The sequence below is a fragment of the Trematomus bernacchii genome, unplaced genomic scaffold, assembly GCF_902827165.1.
Source record: "Trematomus bernacchii unplaced genomic scaffold, fTreBer1.1, whole genome shotgun sequence".
In the NCBI taxonomy this organism is placed as follows: Eukaryota; Metazoa; Chordata; class Actinopteri; order Perciformes; family Nototheniidae; genus Trematomus; species Trematomus bernacchii.
The window spans coordinates 2,412,799-2,432,441 of NW_022988066.1; the positions used below are offsets into that span (position 1 = coordinate 2,412,799).

Here is a 19,643-nt window from a genome sequence, read left to right on the forward strand (position 1 = left end):
CAAACACAGATTAAAACTAAAGTAGCAAACCTGTTTTGAAAATGTAAGAAGTAGAAAGTACAGGTATTTGTGTTAAAAATGTAAGAAGTCAAAGTAAAAAGTCGTCAGAAAATCATAATTATATAAGAAAAATGTACTTAAGTACAGTAATGAAGTATTTGTACTCCACTACTTCCCACCTCTGTATAAACTCATTAAAATCAACGACTTTAACATAATTAGTGGTAAATCTACAAGACTACAGCACGGCCAGTCTCTTCCTGCTTCTCTCTGCTTTCAACATTCCTGACAGGGCCAGGCAGCTGCTCCGACACACAATGGCTGACATGGCTGCAGTTTCCAATCGCCACCTCCACTGGCATGCCCTCTGACCTTCAGCGGGGCAGTATATATAGCCGGGGGGGATGAGTGGAAGGCCCCTGGCAGCCAAAATGAAGTCTCTGCTGTCTGTGTGCTGCGTGCTGTCTCTGCTGGCCCTGTCTGCTGCAGGTATGGCTGAGTTTGGGTTAATATCTTATTTTTGTAATGATATTTTAGGGTTATAGTGCTGTGGGGTGCGTGTATGGAGTAACATAAGCAGGCATTGTGTGTGTGAAATATCCAGTGCAGTCGGATATCTGAATCTAGAAGTATTTGGTCTGTCTTTGAACACATCATAGCTTTGAGTTGACTGTGGGCAGTGATTTTAGAGGTCATAAATGAAGGAAAATATCCTTATATTTAATAAGTTATTTGATCAAATGAGTACAAATGTGCAATAATATTTGAGTGAATTCCATTCATTTGAGTGAGTTCCATTCATTACTCATGAATTGATCCTTCTGCCTCGGGCCAGTTTTCCATAGTTGGTTTGAAATACGTTAAAGATTTTGACTGACATACATAACACAGCTTAAACTCAGCTGTTTGGGCAGGAAAAGTGTCAGTGCAGTGCAGATCTCTGTGTCAGGACTGAGGCGTGACACCAGCTGATGGAAACAGTCTGCTGGCTGCTCATTCTCTGCCCTGGAGAGAAACGCAGTGACGGCACTGACCGAGTGACTTGGACTCGCAACAAAGAGACACTCTCTGCTGTGGCCAAAGCAAAACCTGGCAGAAATGTGAAGTTTTCCCACTGGATCTATTTCAGTCTGGCTGTCTTCTCAAAGCATTTTGCATTCATGTGTGCAACTCAGTCAACGCTCAAGAGAGGACTTTGGCATTTCAGTTGCTTGTTGTTTTACAAGCTTACCTTTTATTCTACGTCATATCAATGAAAACATATTTGACCGTAACAGATCGGATATTCATTAGTGATTCGTAATTTAGACTATTACAATTGTTTCTCTGCTTGTTTCCACGTGTTTTAAAGAAGTGACTTGTCATACTTGGTAAAAGCTGAGGCAGAAATTACCCTTGTCTGTCCTTCTGCTGGTTCATTTTGGCCTCTGCAAGTTGCCGTAGTCAGGTGTCAGCAGTCAGTCAGACAAAGTCACCAGATACCGTGGTCACCTCACTGATACGCATCTCTTTAAGACTCTCAGGAACAGAGGCGGAGTATTAGTCAACGGGCCCCTGGGTGCAGACATTCGGAAAGCCCCAACACCTTTCCTACATGGCAACAAGATTCCTAGGCAATATGGTTGTTTAGCCTCTGTTTATTGTTGTTTTGTGCCTCTTTGTAGTCCTTTTGTGCCTCTTTATAGTTATTCTGTGCCTCTTTAAAGTTGTTTAGGGTCTCTTTATAGTCGTTTTGTCCCTCTTTGTGTTTGTTTTGCCCCTTTTCAATTTTTTATATCTCTTTACAGCTATCAAGCATCTCGTTAAAGTTGCTTCATGTTTATTTTTTGGTCATTTTGAGTCTTTTCCAAGTTCGTACGCGTGCCATTGAATTACATTTTGTAGGGGAAGGCCAGGGGGACCCTGACACTTTGGGGCCCTAGCTGGGCCTGGTAGTCACGTTCAGTAATCCATCCATGCTCAGGAATGCACTCACATTTACATCATGTACATACACACACACAGACTTACTGAGGTACACATGCCTGCAATTACGAGGCAATCAAAAAGTCATAAATGAGAACAAATGAACTCTGTGTTTACAGCTAAAGTCAGTGATGCATTCAATGTCTTAATAAAGCCCCATCAGCCCCCGCTGTCTGCCTGCTGAGCTGCTAATCTGTCGTTCAGTTAGCAGGCTCCGTGTCCGGGGGGATGTCCCCGATAAAAACAGGCATGAGAGAGCTCAGCTGAGGGCCCGTAGCTTTAGTAGCAACAGTTGGACTGTTTAAAGTAACATAATTAGGTAATCAAGCGCTATTAGAAATTAAATTGAATGTTAATGGATTGAAGTAGTGACAGAAGTGAATTGTCAACGCCTCAACGTGTGTGAGAGTGGGCATGTCTCAGAAAGTGTCACATTTGACAAGTTTATTAGCAAGGCAGAAATAGTGTGTACCCTTAATCAAAAGGAATACATGCTGAAATGGAGGAAATGTGTTTTTTGAGCCAGAAATGCAAAATCATAGCTGACTGTACGATGGTCTTTCCTAATGTTTTTGTTTTAGGCACTGATGTGTGAAAATTAGAATTGTGCACGGGTTTGAGCATATTAATCGTCCATTATTTAGGGTATCTTCATTATCCATAACTATGTGTACATGAGTGTGAAATCATCTGAAAGTCCGCCATGTTGCACTGCCATTTTTCTACTAGCGCAAAAAAGACAAACTAACTTTGGCTTTAGTGTGGGACGTTTTTACATTTATCTCACTGTAGTTCGCCACTAAACTTCTAAATGGAGGGGTAAGCAGCCTCACCGCTGGATGCTGCCAAATCCTACACATCTTATCATTCCTCCCGGCTCTGATGAGTTACACAGTAAGCAGGGTGCATGACATCAGAACTATGCATTTATGTTCTTGCTCTTCAAAGAGATACCGAGTCACACACTGTCCCCCAGCGTTGCAGGGAATGTGAACAATAGTGCAGCAGAGGTGCAGGCCAGCCTCATGACAATCACAGGGAGGAGAAGAGCACAACACCCCCTGAAAATAGAAGGGTAATTATCCCTCCTTCTTTTCACCCTCTGACTCATTGTGGCTATTTCTATCTCCAAGATGAACCATGCAGAACCCAGGCACCTGTCCCACTCTGTCCCCGCTACACTGCGCTCTGCCCAGGCAGCAACGTGAGGAACCACCAGAGAGGCGCATTGCACTAAACGTTCACAGTGGTAGAAGCGGATAGATAAATGTTTTTGTAAGATAAGCATGCTCTGACTTTGATACTCCCACAATGTTAAGGATTAAGTTAGTGGCACATAAGTTATTGAACAGGATATGCATAATATTGATGGCTGAGGAAACTCAGGTTATCAATGGCAATCAATTTCTAACCTGCAATGATCATTGCTAACAATGGATCAGATGGCTTTTTATAATGTCAAAGAGCACAATTCGACTCACTTAGAACCATCACCAAACTCTTTTCCTTAGCTCTAGCAAGCGTTTTAGTCAATTTTGGCTCATTGTTTTGATTGTGCAGTCGCAGCATGCACGTTTTCAGCAAATAGATAACTTTATGTTTACTTTATCTGCCCAGCACTAATTGGCAGAGTTAAAAAACGAAATAATTTTAGCAGTAAAAGAACTAGATATTTGGTTCAGGATTTTGCGGAGACCCATACTAGACTTTGATTTATAAGGGGGAAAGAAACAACATTTCAAATCAATGCTAAGGTTGCTCTGCTGCAATGATAAACTGCTTTCTTTAGCAAATATTCATTATATAAACTTTATATTGTGATAATATGTCAATATAATGTTGATGTTAATATTAGAGATTGTTTTGCTGTACCAAAGTAGTCAAAAAGACACATTGGTGCTCCTTAAAACACAACAAATGTTTCTGTCACTCTTCCTAACTATGTTAAGTTTACTTTATTTTAGCCATCACTGGTCACCAGCAGAACATGATCCCTTCACCTAATCCATCTATTTCAAGGCATGCAGTGCGAAGAACAACCAGTACTCTCAGCTTGTATGATTTGAATGGCCTTGTTGTTACATTATTTATAATTTGTTATACATATTATGTCCCATGCTCTTATCCTCATCAAGATGCATACATATCTGCTTCAGATAAACCAGGCAATTGGATTAAAGCCAGAGAAAATCATCACAGATAACGTAAAGTAATGTCAATATAACTTTGGCAACCCATCTTCACCAACGCACTTTAGGATCTTGGCTGCTCTTCATGTAACAACGCAGAAGATTCTGTAGCACTATGTCTTTGGACAGCATCCAATCCTCCTTCATAGCTCGATCAGAAGAGCTACGAGGGAGGCAGGCTCGCACCTCAACCTCTGCCAGCGACAGCAAGGAAGACTGTCTCTTAAAATCAGCAGACCTTTAATATATGTCTGCAGAGCTGATTCATGTGTCATATGTTATTCTTTAGCTCTTGAAATATCTTGATTTTGGGACTTTAACTCTCAACAATTATTAAAATTGTGAACAGCAATTGCCCAGCCGAGCACTGGACTTTGGTGTTACTTGAAGGTTTGAATGGGTTCATAATACAATAAACAGCTATAAGTAGATTCCGTAATTGGCTTTTGCTTAGACCTGGAATAGGACCATACTTTTGCTAAAAGTCAAGAACAAAATGTCTTTATACCCAGTTTGCTTGTAGCATAGATGCTTTAGGAACAAGAACTTGATGTTCTCTGTGCTCACTAACACTGGTAATTCCCTCAGAAGGCGATAAGCTAACAAAACTTCCGGAAGCTCAATGAGCATTACATCTTCCATCTTGCTTCAAATATAAATGAAGAAGCAGCTGATGCATGGTTTGGTGGTGTCCTCTTCAAGGCTTTACGCTGGTACTCTCACATCCACATTTAAAAAAGAAAGCATCTGATAGCCATAGCCAAAAAAATATCAAAATATCTACATCATATCTGAATAATTAACTTAGCATTAAAAAAGCCAAAACATTGTGTTTTTGACTACCAGGACACATAGAAACATTGTTTATGTTTTTGAAATTTAAATGTGTTTTAATCACTATTCTCACACAGGTGTTTTCACTAGTTGCCTGATTAGACAGTACAAGCATCGCTTTACTGAAACATCTCTCATTCGCCTTTTACTTGTGTTATACCTGTCCAACCCAGTCTCACGCCATTTCGTGTTATAGTCACGAAATTAATTTAATCTATTGATTTTTCGTGTCACACAGAACGATTTTAAAAGCAATGTATTTCTATTGGTAGTATGTTTCGTGCCTGCACCACGTCTTTTTGTCCGGTCGGGTCTTGGAAGACCGGAAGCTGTGTGGTTCATAAAAACATTTTCTTACTCAATATCTTACCCTAAGCCTAACCCTATCCCTTTTATTTTAAATTGTATAATGTCTGAGTTTTTTTGCCGTCCACGAGGAAAATAAATGGGGCTCAGAGCCTCAGAATACTGACATCTGTATTTTTTGTCATCTCTTTTTCCTTCTAATTTGTTATTATTTGGTGCAGGCACGAGACATACTACCAATAGAAATACATTGCTTCTAAAATCGTTCTGTGTCAGAATACTGAAATCTGTATTTTTTTTTATCTGTTTTTCCTTCTAATTTGTTATTATTTACATTGCTTTTAAAATCGTGTTGGTGAACACGAATCAATAGATTAATTTCGTGACTATAACACGAAATGCCATGAGACTGTGTTGACCTGTCAGGGCGGGACATCTTACACTGATACTTTCCTATTGGTACAACGTTTTGTAAGATCATGTAATATCTAGCATTACTCCACCATAGCTTCAACCTGACTAGAGAGATATTAAAAATACCTGTGACTGTTTGGCACATCCTTCAAAGACTCAGGACTGTGGGCATATTTGTTGGTTGTCAGTACTTGAAACTTTCTTAGTTTAAGTACATGACAATTAGACAATTTATTTACTGAAAATTGGATTTTATTTAGTTTAATAACACCGCAACAAATGATAATGTGAAAGGAGGTCACTCGCAATGATGACCTAGATATTACGACCAAAATATGTAGCTACACTTTAGCTGCAGGCTTTTGTTAGCCTGGCTGTAAAGTGAGTTGTTGTCCAGATGCAACTTTACTGTTTTTGTTCACTCTCACCGCTCTCATAGTGTCAATTCGCCCTCAGGAGGCAGTATTTTTGTCAATAAGCTCTAAAAACCTGTGGCCTACACTACCTGCTCAGAACCTAACAGCACGCAGCTCAGTTAGCGGCTAGCTTGTGAACATAACATTGCATTTAGCAACTAAAAGGACTCTCGCAGCTAAAAGTCAGTGCATATTTAAATTACATTCAGCAGGTAACCTGGAACTCGACTTTAAATAAAGATTTGTTACGCTCTAACTCCTAGTGTGCAAATTAAGTGCTCTTGCAACTTCCTTAGCATTAGCCTGTTAGCTTGCGAAAGGAGTTGATCCTGAAGCCTTACAAACGTGTATAACCCTGGACAGCTGCCTACAGCCATTAGTCTTTATCTTGCATGCTGCTGACCCCATCTTGTAACATGAACTGAACATACATTTAGCTGCCTCATATCACACGGTGTACCACTACGCGTCCCTCAGTCTCAAGTTATAATTAAACAGAGGTCACTGTACACTGTGGTTGCATCTAATGTACATGTAAGAATGTGGTGTAATAGAGAAGGAGTCCCCTGTTTTAGCTGTGATTGTTTTGAAGCCATGGCAACTATAATTTACTGTATGATTCTAAAGGATGGGGATGCCTGTTCGCCAGGATGTGACCTGTGTGTGCGAGCAGCTTGATGAGAAAAAGCACAAACCTATATTTGACTTTGATATTGAGGGAACTTTGTCTATATTGAATGACATACTTAATGTATATGTATTAAACTATTGCAGCAGGCCTATTTTTTGCATTTTTTTATGGTTGAAATGAAAATAAAATTCTATTTTTGTGGAGAAATTCTGAATATAGTTATGTTTTGTTAATAAACCATTTCAACATTTTATATGAATATTTTCAACAAGTTTACATTTTAGCCTTAGGCCAAATATAGGCCTAGATTGGTGTTGGCCTTCATACAGGTCAAGCTTGAAACATCCAATAAAACAGACATTCATATACTTTGCCTTCCTCCCTTTTAATGAGATTATGTTTGCAATATCAACATATATTTCACATTAAGAATGTATAGAGGGGACCTTACAGTCACCAGTGTTTTGGGAGTCAGTCAAAAGCAGCATTGTGACACATAAATGGCCCCAGAAAACGATATTAAATATAAAAAATGAATACGTCATATATGTATAAAATGGAAATGAATACATTATTATGTTCCAAGCCACCCTGCCCACAGCACTCTTCTTTTAGATCCGCCAAACAACTGTCTGCCGCAACTGTCCATCGTACGTCTGCTTCAAATAGTCCCCGCTTTAGAGTCACCATTCAAGGAGCTGAAATGTGAGTCTTAAATCTAGGAGGTGTTGGATATCTGATCTGCTCTGTTCTTGCAGTGACTGAGCACACTGGTCAAGCAGTGACGTAACACACAAAGGTGATCGACCTTCAGAGACTCAGCTGGTTTGCACGGTGCATCCTGATGGTCAGATTATTTCCAACGATTTTTCCATCAAAAAGCTCAAAACATCAGAGATCAACTTTACATTTGAAATCCGAGATCTTATTTGTCTTGGTGCTGATTGAAGCGCATATTAAAATGTTTCCTCCTCTTGGGTCTCCTGGCAGGGTCCTCCGTCCACAATGAGGAGCCTCTGGTGCATCTGCAGCTCCAGCAGCCGGAGGGAGACCTCTTCTCCTGTGGGTGTGACACAACAGAGGAGCACGGCAGCCAAAGCTCCTCCAATGACACCCCGGCCCCTGAGAGGGCCCTGTGCCAGCCCTGCACACCTCCATCAGCTGTAGATACTGAGGAAGAGCCAGCAGTAGCCTCAGAGCATGAAGAAGAGGAGGGGCGGGCAGCTCCTGTGGAGGAGGATGCTTCCAGAGAGGAGGTAACAAGTGATGGACAGGAAGAGGAAGTAGCATCTGAGGCGGCGGCTGAGGAGGAGGAAGAAGTAGCTGTGGAGGTTGCATCATCTGAAGTTGAGGAAGAGGAGGAGAACATTGAGGAAGGAGAGGAAGAAGGTGAACCTCAGGAGGAAGTTGCTGCTGAAGAAGCAGTCGCTGAGGAGGAGAGTGTGGAATCTCCTGAGGATGCAACTGAGGAGGAGGTTGCAGAGGCTGAACCAGAACCAGAAGCAGAACCAGCTGAGCTTCCTCAAATAGACTCAGACCTTGAAGAAACCGAGGCAGAAGTGATTGCAGAGCCTGAACCAGAACCAGAGGTGACTGCAGAGCCTGAACCAGAACCAGAGGAGGTTGCAGAGCCTGAACCAGAACCAGAAGTGATTGCAGAGCCTGAACCAGAATCTGAGGCGGTTGCAGAGCCTGAACCAGAACCAGAAGTGATTGCAGAGCCTGAACCGGAACCTGAGGCGGTTGCAGAGCCTGAACCAGAACCAGAAGTGATTGCAGAGCCTGAACCAGAACCAGAGGTGATTGCAGAGCCTGAACCAGAACCAGAGGTGGTTGTAGAGCCAGAACCAGAAGTCATTTCAGAGCCTGAACCAGAACCAGAGGTGATTGCAGAGCCTGAACCAGAAGTCATTTCAGAGCCTGAACCAGAACCAGAGGTTGTTGCAGAGCCTGAACCAGAAGTGATTGCAGAGCATGAACCAGAACCAGAGGCGGTTGCAGAGCCTGAACCAGAGGCGGTTGCAGAGCCTGAACCAGAACCAGAAGTGATTGCAGAGCCTGAACCAGAACCAGAGGCTCTTCCTGAAGTGGAGCCAGAGCCTGTTGTGGAGGATGTCACACCAGAATCTGTTGAGGAGGCGGTGGAGGAGGCATCAGTGGATGCTGTTGAGGAAGCACCTGCTGTTGCCGAGGAGGTGACGGTGGAGGAAGTGACGGTCGAGGAGGTGACGGCGGAGGAGGTGACCGCAGAGAAGCCTGCACAGCTGAAAACCAAAGGTACACAAAGATAACACCATCTCGTTTTGTAGTATGTCATTAGTCTCTCTTTAATGTTACAGTTTAGGATCTCTCCTGTAATCTCAAAAGAAAAACTGTAGCAGATTTGCAACTAAAGGGACTGGGTTATACAAGTTCTCTGAACTGTATGATGATTTATTTATGATTATACTATCATAGACTTTGATAAAAGTTATTTTGAATCCTACTAGGCTAACAAAAAAACGAATAGGCCATAGGCTTCGCTGTTGCAACAAACAGTGGCTAAATTGTTTTGAGAATCACAACGGCAATCAGAAATGTATAAATTCAAATAACATTGGGTAATTCTGATAAAGTAATACAATTTAGTTTTGTCCTTGCTGAGTTAAAATTGAGCTAAACAGGAAGTTAGTCGAATTAGGGCTAACTAAGTATTAATAAGGGTAAATATCTGTTGCTCAATGACCTGACCCGTTCTACTAATAAATAATGTTATTTTATAAACCACAATTAACCTTTCTTTCAGGGCTCTGCCCAAAGGAGAGAATACTCAATACTAAATCAACCATTATTATCATTAAATATATGACAACGATGAATATAAATACATGTTGCAATAATATTTTTGGCCTTATCATCCACTTAAATCTTTGACACAAATCTACACCGACGTCTTGCCTTCATCCCGTCAGAGGGTCCGAGCAGTGACAAGTCGAGCAGCAGGGATCCTGTTGCAGTAAATCTGTCCCCATCCAGTCGGCACTTCTGTAATTAAGGGAGCACGCCATTATCTGATGCCTGGGTGTTGACACCTGCTATGAAAGATGATGGCTGAGTCTTAAAAGAGTTTCCCATCTCTTAATTTGAACCCCTTCACCATCTCAATCATTGCACTTGTGTGAGAGTCATTGGAGGTTGTTTAATGAAAAGGGGTTTTATCTTTTAAGTTTTAAAGAATTATTGGCTGTGCAAAGTAATGCATTTCAAGTAGAGTAACAATTGTATTGATGTTTCAAGTTTAAGTTTGAGATGTCCAAACACAATTTTTGGGAAAATATTCTGTCATCATGGCCTGTATTTTGAAAGGAGGACATACATTTCAATACAAATAATTTACACAGAGATAGAACCAATGTAACAAAAAAGAAAAAATAAGCATCAATATACAATCTTAATCCTTAGCAGGTGATTAAGACACATTGCAACACTAAAACAATTTTCTCTTAATCAATTTGGATAATAGCTTTTAGTACAGGAAAAGAGAACAGCTGAGGAAGCAAACCATAGAAAAACAATCTTCGAAAACATTATATTATTACATTTAATTAACATTAAAGGTGGGGTAATTTTGGAGAAACCAGCTCGAGTGCGCTAGAATTTGAAAATACACAGCCGGAAAAAATCTGCCACTTCCTTACAGAGCCCCTCCTCCAACACACACGAACGCGCACATGACCAATGAGGGCACGAGATAAGTTTGTGCACAGATTGAAGGCTTACAGGCAGGTAGGCCATCCAGTTATTTTAGCTAGGCCGGCTAAAATGATTGGTCGTGCTTTTTACAGTACTACGGCTTCCACAGATGACATTTTTTATGGATTTTTTGTCAAAGCACTTAAAATATTCATTGCTATCGGGATGCTAAGAGCATTCCATGGAATATAACAAAAAGTGTATCTCGAGCCGGTTTCTCAAACTTACCTACCCCACCTTTAAATGACAGCAAAGGTCTCTATATTATTCTCTCAGACATGCATAACCCTGAAAATGACACTATGTGTACTGTAGCTGCAGAGGAATTAGCAACAACCTCTGGTACAGAAATAAACAAACCAAAATAGCAGAGGAAAGGAATAGACAGCTGGATGACCACCAGCATGAATGACATAACAGTTGGCCTGCACTGTCCCTCACAACTCAGGAAACTGTTTACCCAGGGCGAGAATTTTGTTTGTAACCATGTCGGTAGCCAGGGGCTTTCGACCTTAACTGACAACCTGTTCCTCCAATCAGGGCGCAATGCATCAGCCCGTAAACTGAGGGACCGCTCCCACATCGAGGACACACTGCGATTGGCTACTGAAGATCCCTCAGATGAGTTCTCAGGTGAGGAACAAAGACATCCTAAAGTTATAAATGTGAGACAATATGAGATTTGCAGTTTCTCTGCCCACTCTTACTTGCACACACAAATACAGGTACTACATACACATACATGCACACAGAGAAACCTACACCCTACTAATCAAAATGTTATAACTGCTGTGTTTCCCAATGTTTAAAATGTCTTTCGGAGGTTGCTGTAGAAAAGCCTGAAGCTCTGTATTGAAATAAAGAATGTTTACAGCTTTTTTCTCAATGAAAAAAAACCCAGATGTGTCTGCATGTGAATGAAAGGAAGTTTGAGACAATTTGGGGGGATTTTCGACCAAAACTATTCTGAAAATTGCTTCATGATGTCTAGGTCCAGGGGCTGTCACGTGCGAGTGTGTGCACTGTACGGATGTGTTTATGCTATGAGTGTACAGACACGTCTCGAAGCAGGTGATTAATCAGTGCAAATGTGTAACTCAAGATTCATTTCAGAGAGGCCAATGTGCCGCAGCAGAGCAGTCTTTCTAATCACCTCAGCTCCATTCAATAAACTTTATGAGGGCAATTCATCACGCAATGCCAAAGGAACTGTTGTAATCAGTAATGGTAGCAAAGGCATTAATAATACTCTTGTCCAAAATGTCTTCTCACCATTACATCCCAATTATTACATCTCTCTCTCTCTCTCTCTCTCTCTCTCTCTCTCTCTCTCTCTCTCTCTCTCTCTCTCTCTCTCTCTCTCTCCCTGTCTCTCATCTCTCTTTCTCTCTTTAGCTGATATGAAGAAACTATTGAGCATCTACCACAATGCCATCAAGCCAATGGAGCAAGCCTTCAAGTACAACGAGCTCAGGCAGCATGAGGTCACAGGTAAACCAGCCTCCTGTTACACCTGCATCACAGCCTGTACAGAAGCATTTAGAGTAGTTTGTCAGAATAGTAAAACATCACAAAATGTGAAGAAGATAACATTTTGCAAACATGTTACAACAGTCATCAAAAAACTGCTAGCTATCATAGTGGTATAATTAGAGTCAAACACAATAGTTAAGCCATGGCTAGCTAGCTAACGTTTTAGCCATAGCATACAGTTACACCCTGTTACTGCTAAGTTTACGTCTCATAATTTAAACAACACAATTAACGAGATTGAAGCTGGTTTTGGGGACCCAGTTACGTATCCTCCATGAAATCCACATTTTCGGTGGTTAAAGAGCTAACAGTTGGCTAGCTATCAGTGTAACGTAGCTAAAAACTAGCTCATGGACTCATGTACGTCTAAGTAAGTTGACACTTCAGAAGGTATTTTAACAGCATTCCAGTCCTTCCTGTATGACTTGCACTCAGGGACAGAGCAGTAAGAGGACATAATGTCGCAACACTTAAGGCTTTACAGGCCCACTCTGGCAACTCTTTAATCAGGAACATCGTGATCACAATTTTGAATCCACTCGTGAGATTTTGGTTTTTACAATACATGAAATGTCAACCAGGACCAACGTGGGTTAAGTATCTCGCACAAACACATGTTGGCTGCAGGTTCTGATGATTCAACCCCTGACCTGTGATTGGTAGATAGGTTGCCCACTTATCATCTGAGCCGCAGCCACCAATAAGTGGTAAAATGGTCGTCTGACACTTGATCACTTCATTTACCAACAGTGTCATGTAAGAGAAAAACGTAGCCAACATTACTATCCAACAGAAAATCCACTAAGCACTCCTCACAGTTTCTTTATCAGTTCACCGCACCATGGTTTGATAAACTGGAGTTGCACAGTGATGCACAAATAAAGTAATGATTAAGAAGAACTAGAGCCAGACTTTATTCAAACCAGGCACGCAGAGAAGCACAATAAGGACTCTGTCTGCTGAAAATGAAAGAGAACGCTGTGTGGGCCAGACTTCCTACAAGTTTGTTCCATTGCACTTGAGGGCAGGACCATTATTTATACCAAGGAGCAAGATGAAGTCTTCAAACTGTGACATGTGACTCCGGGACCCCTTGTGGTACAGAATGGAAAAACATGCACAGGAGTGTCAGGGAATATTAATATTATATTAATAATAATTGAATATAAAGAAAATAATAGAAATCCACAATAATATCAAATAAGATGGGAAATAAAGTACATTTGTTAAAATAAGATTTAGGGGAAAATAGGGATGAAACAGAATACATACAGTAAGATGCATAACATAAGATGGGAAATAATAATAATAATCATAATTTTTACGAAAAGCTAGATGTTGCTGCACATTTTTTATTAAATAAATGTTGTTATGTTTACCCCTTTTCTCTAAACTCTTGTCTTTGTCACTCTGCAGACGGTGAGATCACCTCCAAGCCCATGATTTTGTTCCTGGGACCGTGGAGTGTCGGCAAGTCCTCCATGATCAACTACCTGCTGGGTCTCCATGGTACTCCACAGGAGCTTTACACAGGTTCGCACTGATCCCACCTGATGCATGTGATACAGTCATATTCCTTTTATACCAATTGTAAACCAGAGTGGTGTTGAAAATCACTTAACCCTTATGTTGTGTTCGGGTCTCCCGTGACCCGTTTCAAGTTAAAACTATATAATAACTACGCTCTAGTTTTTTTTATCGGAACAAGGCTTCATGATATCCTCCACAACAGCTATATAAACACTACAAAACTGATTTTGACAATTTTAGCCAAGTCTGAAGATCTCTAAAAAGAAAAAATGTGTATCATTTGGTGTTCGGGTCTGGGAAGACCCAGCAGAATTGTTGTGGGTCACTCGGGGTCAAATTTGGCCCAATCAAGATTCATCTTTTAGACTTTAGACACCCCACCCCCACCCCCTTCATCCACTTTAACAATAATTTTTTGCAACATGCACCTGGTCTCCCATCCCTCTGGCCCCCCTCCCCCCACGGGAACTCAACCTTTCACAAAGAATATGTACACTAACACTTGAACTTGAACACACACATGCACGTGTGCAATATGTGGTGTAATGTGTTTTGGGGCCATAGAATATTGTACAGGATTGTACGGTTATGAATGCATAATAAGTTAGTTAAAATGTAGTTAAAACAATATTGGATGATTGTCATTTATTTGTTGCGTTTTGGACTGAAATAAATTATGGGTCAAAATTGTCCCGCGAACACCATGAACGGTAACAGCTTTCGAACACAACACAAGGGTTAAATTGAAGATTTGTTTGTATGAGAAAGAATGTGTTACACAATGTCACTTTGAGGCATATTGAACTGCTTATGAAGAGTTGAAATATGCAGGAAACAACATCCTTTTTAAACTAGATTTAATACAAAATTGTTGTTTATATATATCACTATCCATCTGTTCCTCCAACAGATAGCTAATAATAAGCTCAATGAATGTATTTATAGTAATGAAATATAAGCTAAATATCTGTAGTTAGTGCTGAGGTGTAATTCAGTCCATCATTTATTTATTAGCGCATGTAAACGGCAACACATGCTATTTTTTGTGGAAAGATTCCTAGATATCTACAAATGTAACCATCAAACCACTAAGAAAAAAACGAACTTTTCAGTACACATTTTATAAAATCCTCCCCCCCCTTCTTCCTCCACCAGGCGCTGAGCCCACCACCTCAGAGTACACGGTCATAATGCACGGGGAGAAGTTCCGCTCCGTAGAGGGCATCGTCATGGCAGCAGACAGCTCTCGGTCCTTCTCACCTCTGGAGAAGTTCGGCCAAGGCTTCCTGGAGCGGCTGGTCGGCATCGAGATGCCCCACAAGCTGCTGGAGAGGGTCACCTTCGTCGACACACCCGGCGTCATTGAAAACCGCAAGCAGCAGGAGAGAGGTGACCATTAATGGAAATGTTTTGTACACCAAAGTTGCAGATAACCAAAGGACCTGTAGACTGAGTGCCAATATCGGCAACATCAAACATTCAACAGTGATTACATGACACACAGAATCAATACAACCTACACACAGCCTGCAATCACATGTAAACACTTTATAGTTGTTGTGAGTCTCCTGGTGGTTTCTTGTTGTTTTTGTCTCTTTGTAGTCTTTTTGTATCCCTTTATATTTGTTGTATGTTCCTTTGAGGTAATTGTGGGTCTCTTTCTAGTTGGTAGGTGTCTCTTTTAGTGTCATTTTGTACGTTTAGGGCACAGGGGCCCTTAAACTTTGGGCCCCCGGGCCTGTCAGTATTCCATCCATACTCAGGGATCTTTGCGAGCACTTCATGTGCTATTTTCTCAACCACAAATTCAGAAACCCATTGATAAGTTGCTGCCTGTTATATTATAAAATAATACACAACGCAAAGCAAATAACATAGGGTCAGTCTGGCTGCCATTCAAAGAGCCAAAACATTCATGTGTGCATTGTGTCTCCTCTCTCCTCTTTCCTCTTCCTCAGGTTACCCCTACAATGATGTGTGCCAGTGGTTCATCGATAGAGCGGATCTGATCTTCCAGGTGTTCGACCCCACCAAATTGGACGTGGGCGCGGAACTGGAGATGCTCTTCAAGCAGATGAAGGGCCGCGAGTCCCAGATTCGCCTCATCCTCAACAAGGCCGACAGTCTCTCCACACAGAACCTGATGAGGGTGTACGGGGCTCTGTTCTGGAGCATGGCGCCGCTGATGAAAGTCACGGAGCCTCCTCGGGTGTACGTCAGCTCCTTCTGGCCTCAGGACTACGCTGCAGACACCAGCCGGGAGCTCTTCATGAAGGAGGAGATCTCTCTGCTGGAGGACCTCAACCAGGTCTGACTGCATGACATGTTTTGTTTACAAAATTATACAAAACACAGCATGGTTTTTTGTAAATGCTTAATTAAACACCAGCTTCATTCACCCTAAACTAATTTAAATAAGGTCTCTGAGTTAGAAAACAGAGTTTTTTTTGTTTTTTTAATATATATATAATTATATATATTTTGTTCTAGTAATTTTATATAAAAAAATAACAAATATGTTGGCTTACTTATAATGTAACCATACTGTATGTCATACCACATTTCTTCAACTACCATTGCATAAATGAAAAAATGATAAAAACAAATGTTTATCATTAAATCGGGGGTTGATTACAATAGGCAAATATACAATCGGCACGTATATTAATCTAAAAGAATTAGTATTTATTATTACTGATGCTAAAATTATCGCTTCTCAGATTCGTGGGATTATAATAAATGGGCCTCAGATATTTAAAAACCTATTTGAATCCTTTATCCTGTCTTTGAGTGTGATTTTTTATTTTAAAAGTAAACATACAGAGAGACTTTCCAAAGCAACATCCTAATAGTTGGTCTTTATATAATCTTATGAATGCTAATCAAAAGCAAGCCAAATCATGGCTTACAAAACACTTCCAATAAGCATCTTGTCTGTTATTCATCCTCTCTCCGTCTCTTCTGATTCCTCTCTCCTCCCTTACAGGTGATTGAGAATCAGATGGAGAACAAGATCGCTTTCATCCGTCAGCACGGCATCCGTGTGCGTATCCACGCCCTGCTGGTGGACCGCTACCTGCAGACCTTCAACGACAAGCTGGGATGGTTCAGTGACCCCTACGAGGTTTTCCAAGACATTGTCAGCGACCCCGACAAGTACTACATCTTCAAAACCATTCTGGCCAAAACCAACGTCAGCAAGTTTGACCTGCCCAACAAGGAGGCCTACCAGGACTTCTTCGGAGTGAACCCGGTGTCCGGCTTCAAGCAGCTCTCCTCCCACTGCAGCTGGAGCGGAGGCTGTCTGCTGGAGAAGCTGGAGAGGGCCATCTCACACGAGCTCCCCGCTCTGCTCAGCAGCGTCAGCAAGGCCGCAGACAAGCCTGCCCCAGTGAAGGCTGCACCCGCACCTCCACCCCCCCTCCCCGGCACCTGTGAGGGTCCCGGGTGTGAGGAGAAACCCAAGAACCGCTGGAGGAAGCAGTGAGATGTAGGAGAGGGGTGCAGGAGGAGGAACAGAGGAGGCAGGAACCAGAGGGTTTTCTGAAGTGATCCTCACTGCTGTGATTTTCAGAACTGGGTATAGGGAGACCATGTGGGGAGAGAGAAAGATAATACATGTGGGTCAGAATACTTCTTTCTGCCTGTTTTTACCTGGATGGAGTACCAAATAGATTTTGACAGTTCAAATTCATTGTATATGACCGAAAGTTATACCCCAAGTGATTTTCAATTACTTTTCATCAACCATCTAGTGCACATTGTCCTGTAAGACACCCTTCTGGTATTAAGATCAAATTAAGGTCAAAACTAAAAGTAAAAAGTGACATATTGGGGGAGTTTGGATGGAAATAAAAGTAGTATAGTGGTGGTCTAATGGATAGTGAGGTGGGCTGAAGATCGGAAGGTTGTGAGTTCAAATCCCGCCAGGAACACCACCACTAGTGTGCCCTTGAGTAAGGCACTTACTCCTTAGTTACTCCAGGGAGATTGTCCCTGTAATTGGTAATTGAAAGTCGCTTTGGATAAAAGCGTCAGCTAAATGAAATGTAATGTAATGTAATGTAGTAAAAGAGGCCTCAAGTCAACTTTCCATCTGAAGCTATTGCTGTCTGCAAAATGTGAGAAATGTCTGCAGGAGAAACAAACTTCCCGATCATTACACCAGGAAAATCCCAGACCTCTATTTCCTTTGTTACCTTCCATGTTAATGAAATCTGAGAATGAATGTTTTTCTCACTGTTTTTAAGTTTGTACATTATTTATTCAAGTGTTCTCCTTCTAAAACAGATGCTGGTAGCGGTTGTCATTCACCAGTCATACAGTTGATGCTGCAACTCTTTTGTCTGCTGTGTTGTTTGCGAGTGCGGAAGATTGAGTTTCAACTGCTGTGTTTTTACAGTTAAACCAGGGTAGGTTATTACCGCTTCAGGAAGCTTATTTTTTTTCATAGGTGGGAGAATACAATAGAAAGAAGCTTGCTCTCGCAGTCGTTTATTGAGCAGAACCATGTTTAGTCCCCACATTACTGCATACTGTACTGTTTTCTTTATTGTACTATTCTACGTTAATAGTAACATCTTTTATTTCAGCATTTCTCATTCATGAGACTGAATTGACTGAATACAACCATGGTGTCATTTAAGCGTATAGCTTTTATTTGATTTGAGTTTGCATTTAATGCCTCTGCCCTCTGAACTGTTGCTAGTTTTACCTGAACGCGGCGGCATACCACACGGGCATTTCCTTTGAATATTGTAATCATTTTCTTTTTCTTTTAGGTCTGTTTGTAAAATTCCTTCTTTTGAGTAAACAACAACAACAAAAATGAATCTACGTGCTTGGATTTCTTTATTGGAGGTTACAAAGACATTACAGCTTAAAGTATTTTCCATGGATACGATACATAATTCATATCATTTGGTTGTTCAGCTGCAAAATGCAGCGAGAGGGGGTTTGGAAAATATAAAGCAGCAACTCTCATCGTCACAACTCACAATCGATTTGAGAAACTACACCTTTGGAATAAAATATTGCAGACTAATTAGTTCATAACAATAAACATGATTGAATGTGTAAAAGCTGGGAGAGCACATATCAGTCTACAACCACAATAAAATAAAATGCTGTTTTTCATTAGCTGCTGATAAATAATGTCCTGCAGTGACTGAAAACAGCCACAAGGAGGCGCCTATGTTCAATGTGTTGGACCCACAAACTGCTGAGTGAGTTGTAGAGGCAGACTGAATTATATTAGTGTTATTAATGCAGGGGAAATAGAAAAATAGAAAGCAAAAGACTGTTCCTGCCACAAAAAAAGTACTTTATTGCAGCCACTTACGTTACAAATAAATGGTGTGACTTGTTTAATTAATCCTGCCACATTAAAGGTGGGGTAGGTAATTCACTTCAGAAACACTTTTTTTTATATTCCATGGAATGCTCTTAACATAGCAATGAATACATTAAATGCTTTGACAATAAATACACAAAAAATGTTCATCTGTGGAAGCCGTGGTGCTGTAAAAAGCACGACCAATCATTTGAGCCGGCCCGGCTAAAATAACTGGATGGCCTACCTGCCTGTCAGCCTTCCATCTCGTGCACAAACTTATCTCGTGCCCTCATTGGTCATGTGCGCGTTCGTGTGTGTTGGAGGAGGGGCTCTGTAAGGAAGTCTGAAGGAAGGGGCAGATTTTTTCGGCTGCGTACTTTCAAATTCTAGCGCACTCGAGCTGGTTTCTCCATTCTTACCTACCCTACCTTTAATGCAAACACATTTTTAATTTAGTACCAAACTAGAACATTGATCACATACAACAATATAAAACGTTCCTTCTTCTTCCAAAATATTCTATTAGCAACCATACTTCTGCAGAAGGGGGGAAAAAAACATTATTTCAGGAAAATAGATTCAATAAATCAATATTTTTCTCTTGGAGGCTGGATCATAACTGTTGGTGTCAAATTAAATAAATATTCACAAATATTGTGACATCCTGTCCATTGCCAGACATTTATTTACCATTAGTTGGCTAGGTTACCTTTTTAGAGTTTAGTTAAGAATCTGTGCACTTGGAGGCCACATGTTGG

General features: G+C 41.0%; 1 protein-coding gene across 1 annotated transcript; it reads left to right on the forward strand.

Moving 5' to 3' along the window:
- Nucleotides 1-404: 404 nt before the first annotated feature.
- On the forward strand, nucleotides 405-18,390 carry LOC117474505 (sarcalumenin-like). Its single transcript, XM_034120328.1, has 8 exons — nucleotides 405-489; nucleotides 7,746-9,032; nucleotides 11,028-11,120; nucleotides 11,883-11,978; nucleotides 13,437-13,553; nucleotides 14,706-14,939; nucleotides 15,509-15,858; nucleotides 16,537-18,390. The coding sequence occupies exons 1-8, from the start codon at nucleotides 405-407 to the stop codon at nucleotides 17,035-17,037; spliced, it is 2,763 nt and encodes a 920-aa protein (XP_033976219.1). The 3' UTR covers nucleotides 17,038-18,390.
- The last annotated feature ends 1,253 nt before the right edge of the window (nucleotides 18,391-19,643 follow it).

Excerpts from the sequence above, each read along its gene's own strand:
- LOC117474505 (XM_034120328.1), top strand. The coding sequence starts at position 405 with ATGAGTGGAAGGCCCCTGGCAGCCAAAATGAAGTCTCTGCTGTCTGTG. Across the intron at positions 9,033-11,027 it reads TGCACAGCTGAAAACCAAAG|GGCGCAATGCATCAGCCCGT; the intron begins GTACACAAAGAT and ends TCCTCCAATCAG. Across the intron at positions 11,121-11,882 it reads TCCCTCAGATGAGTTCTCAG|CTGATATGAAGAAACTATTG; the intron begins GTGAGGAACAAA and ends TTCTCTCTTTAG.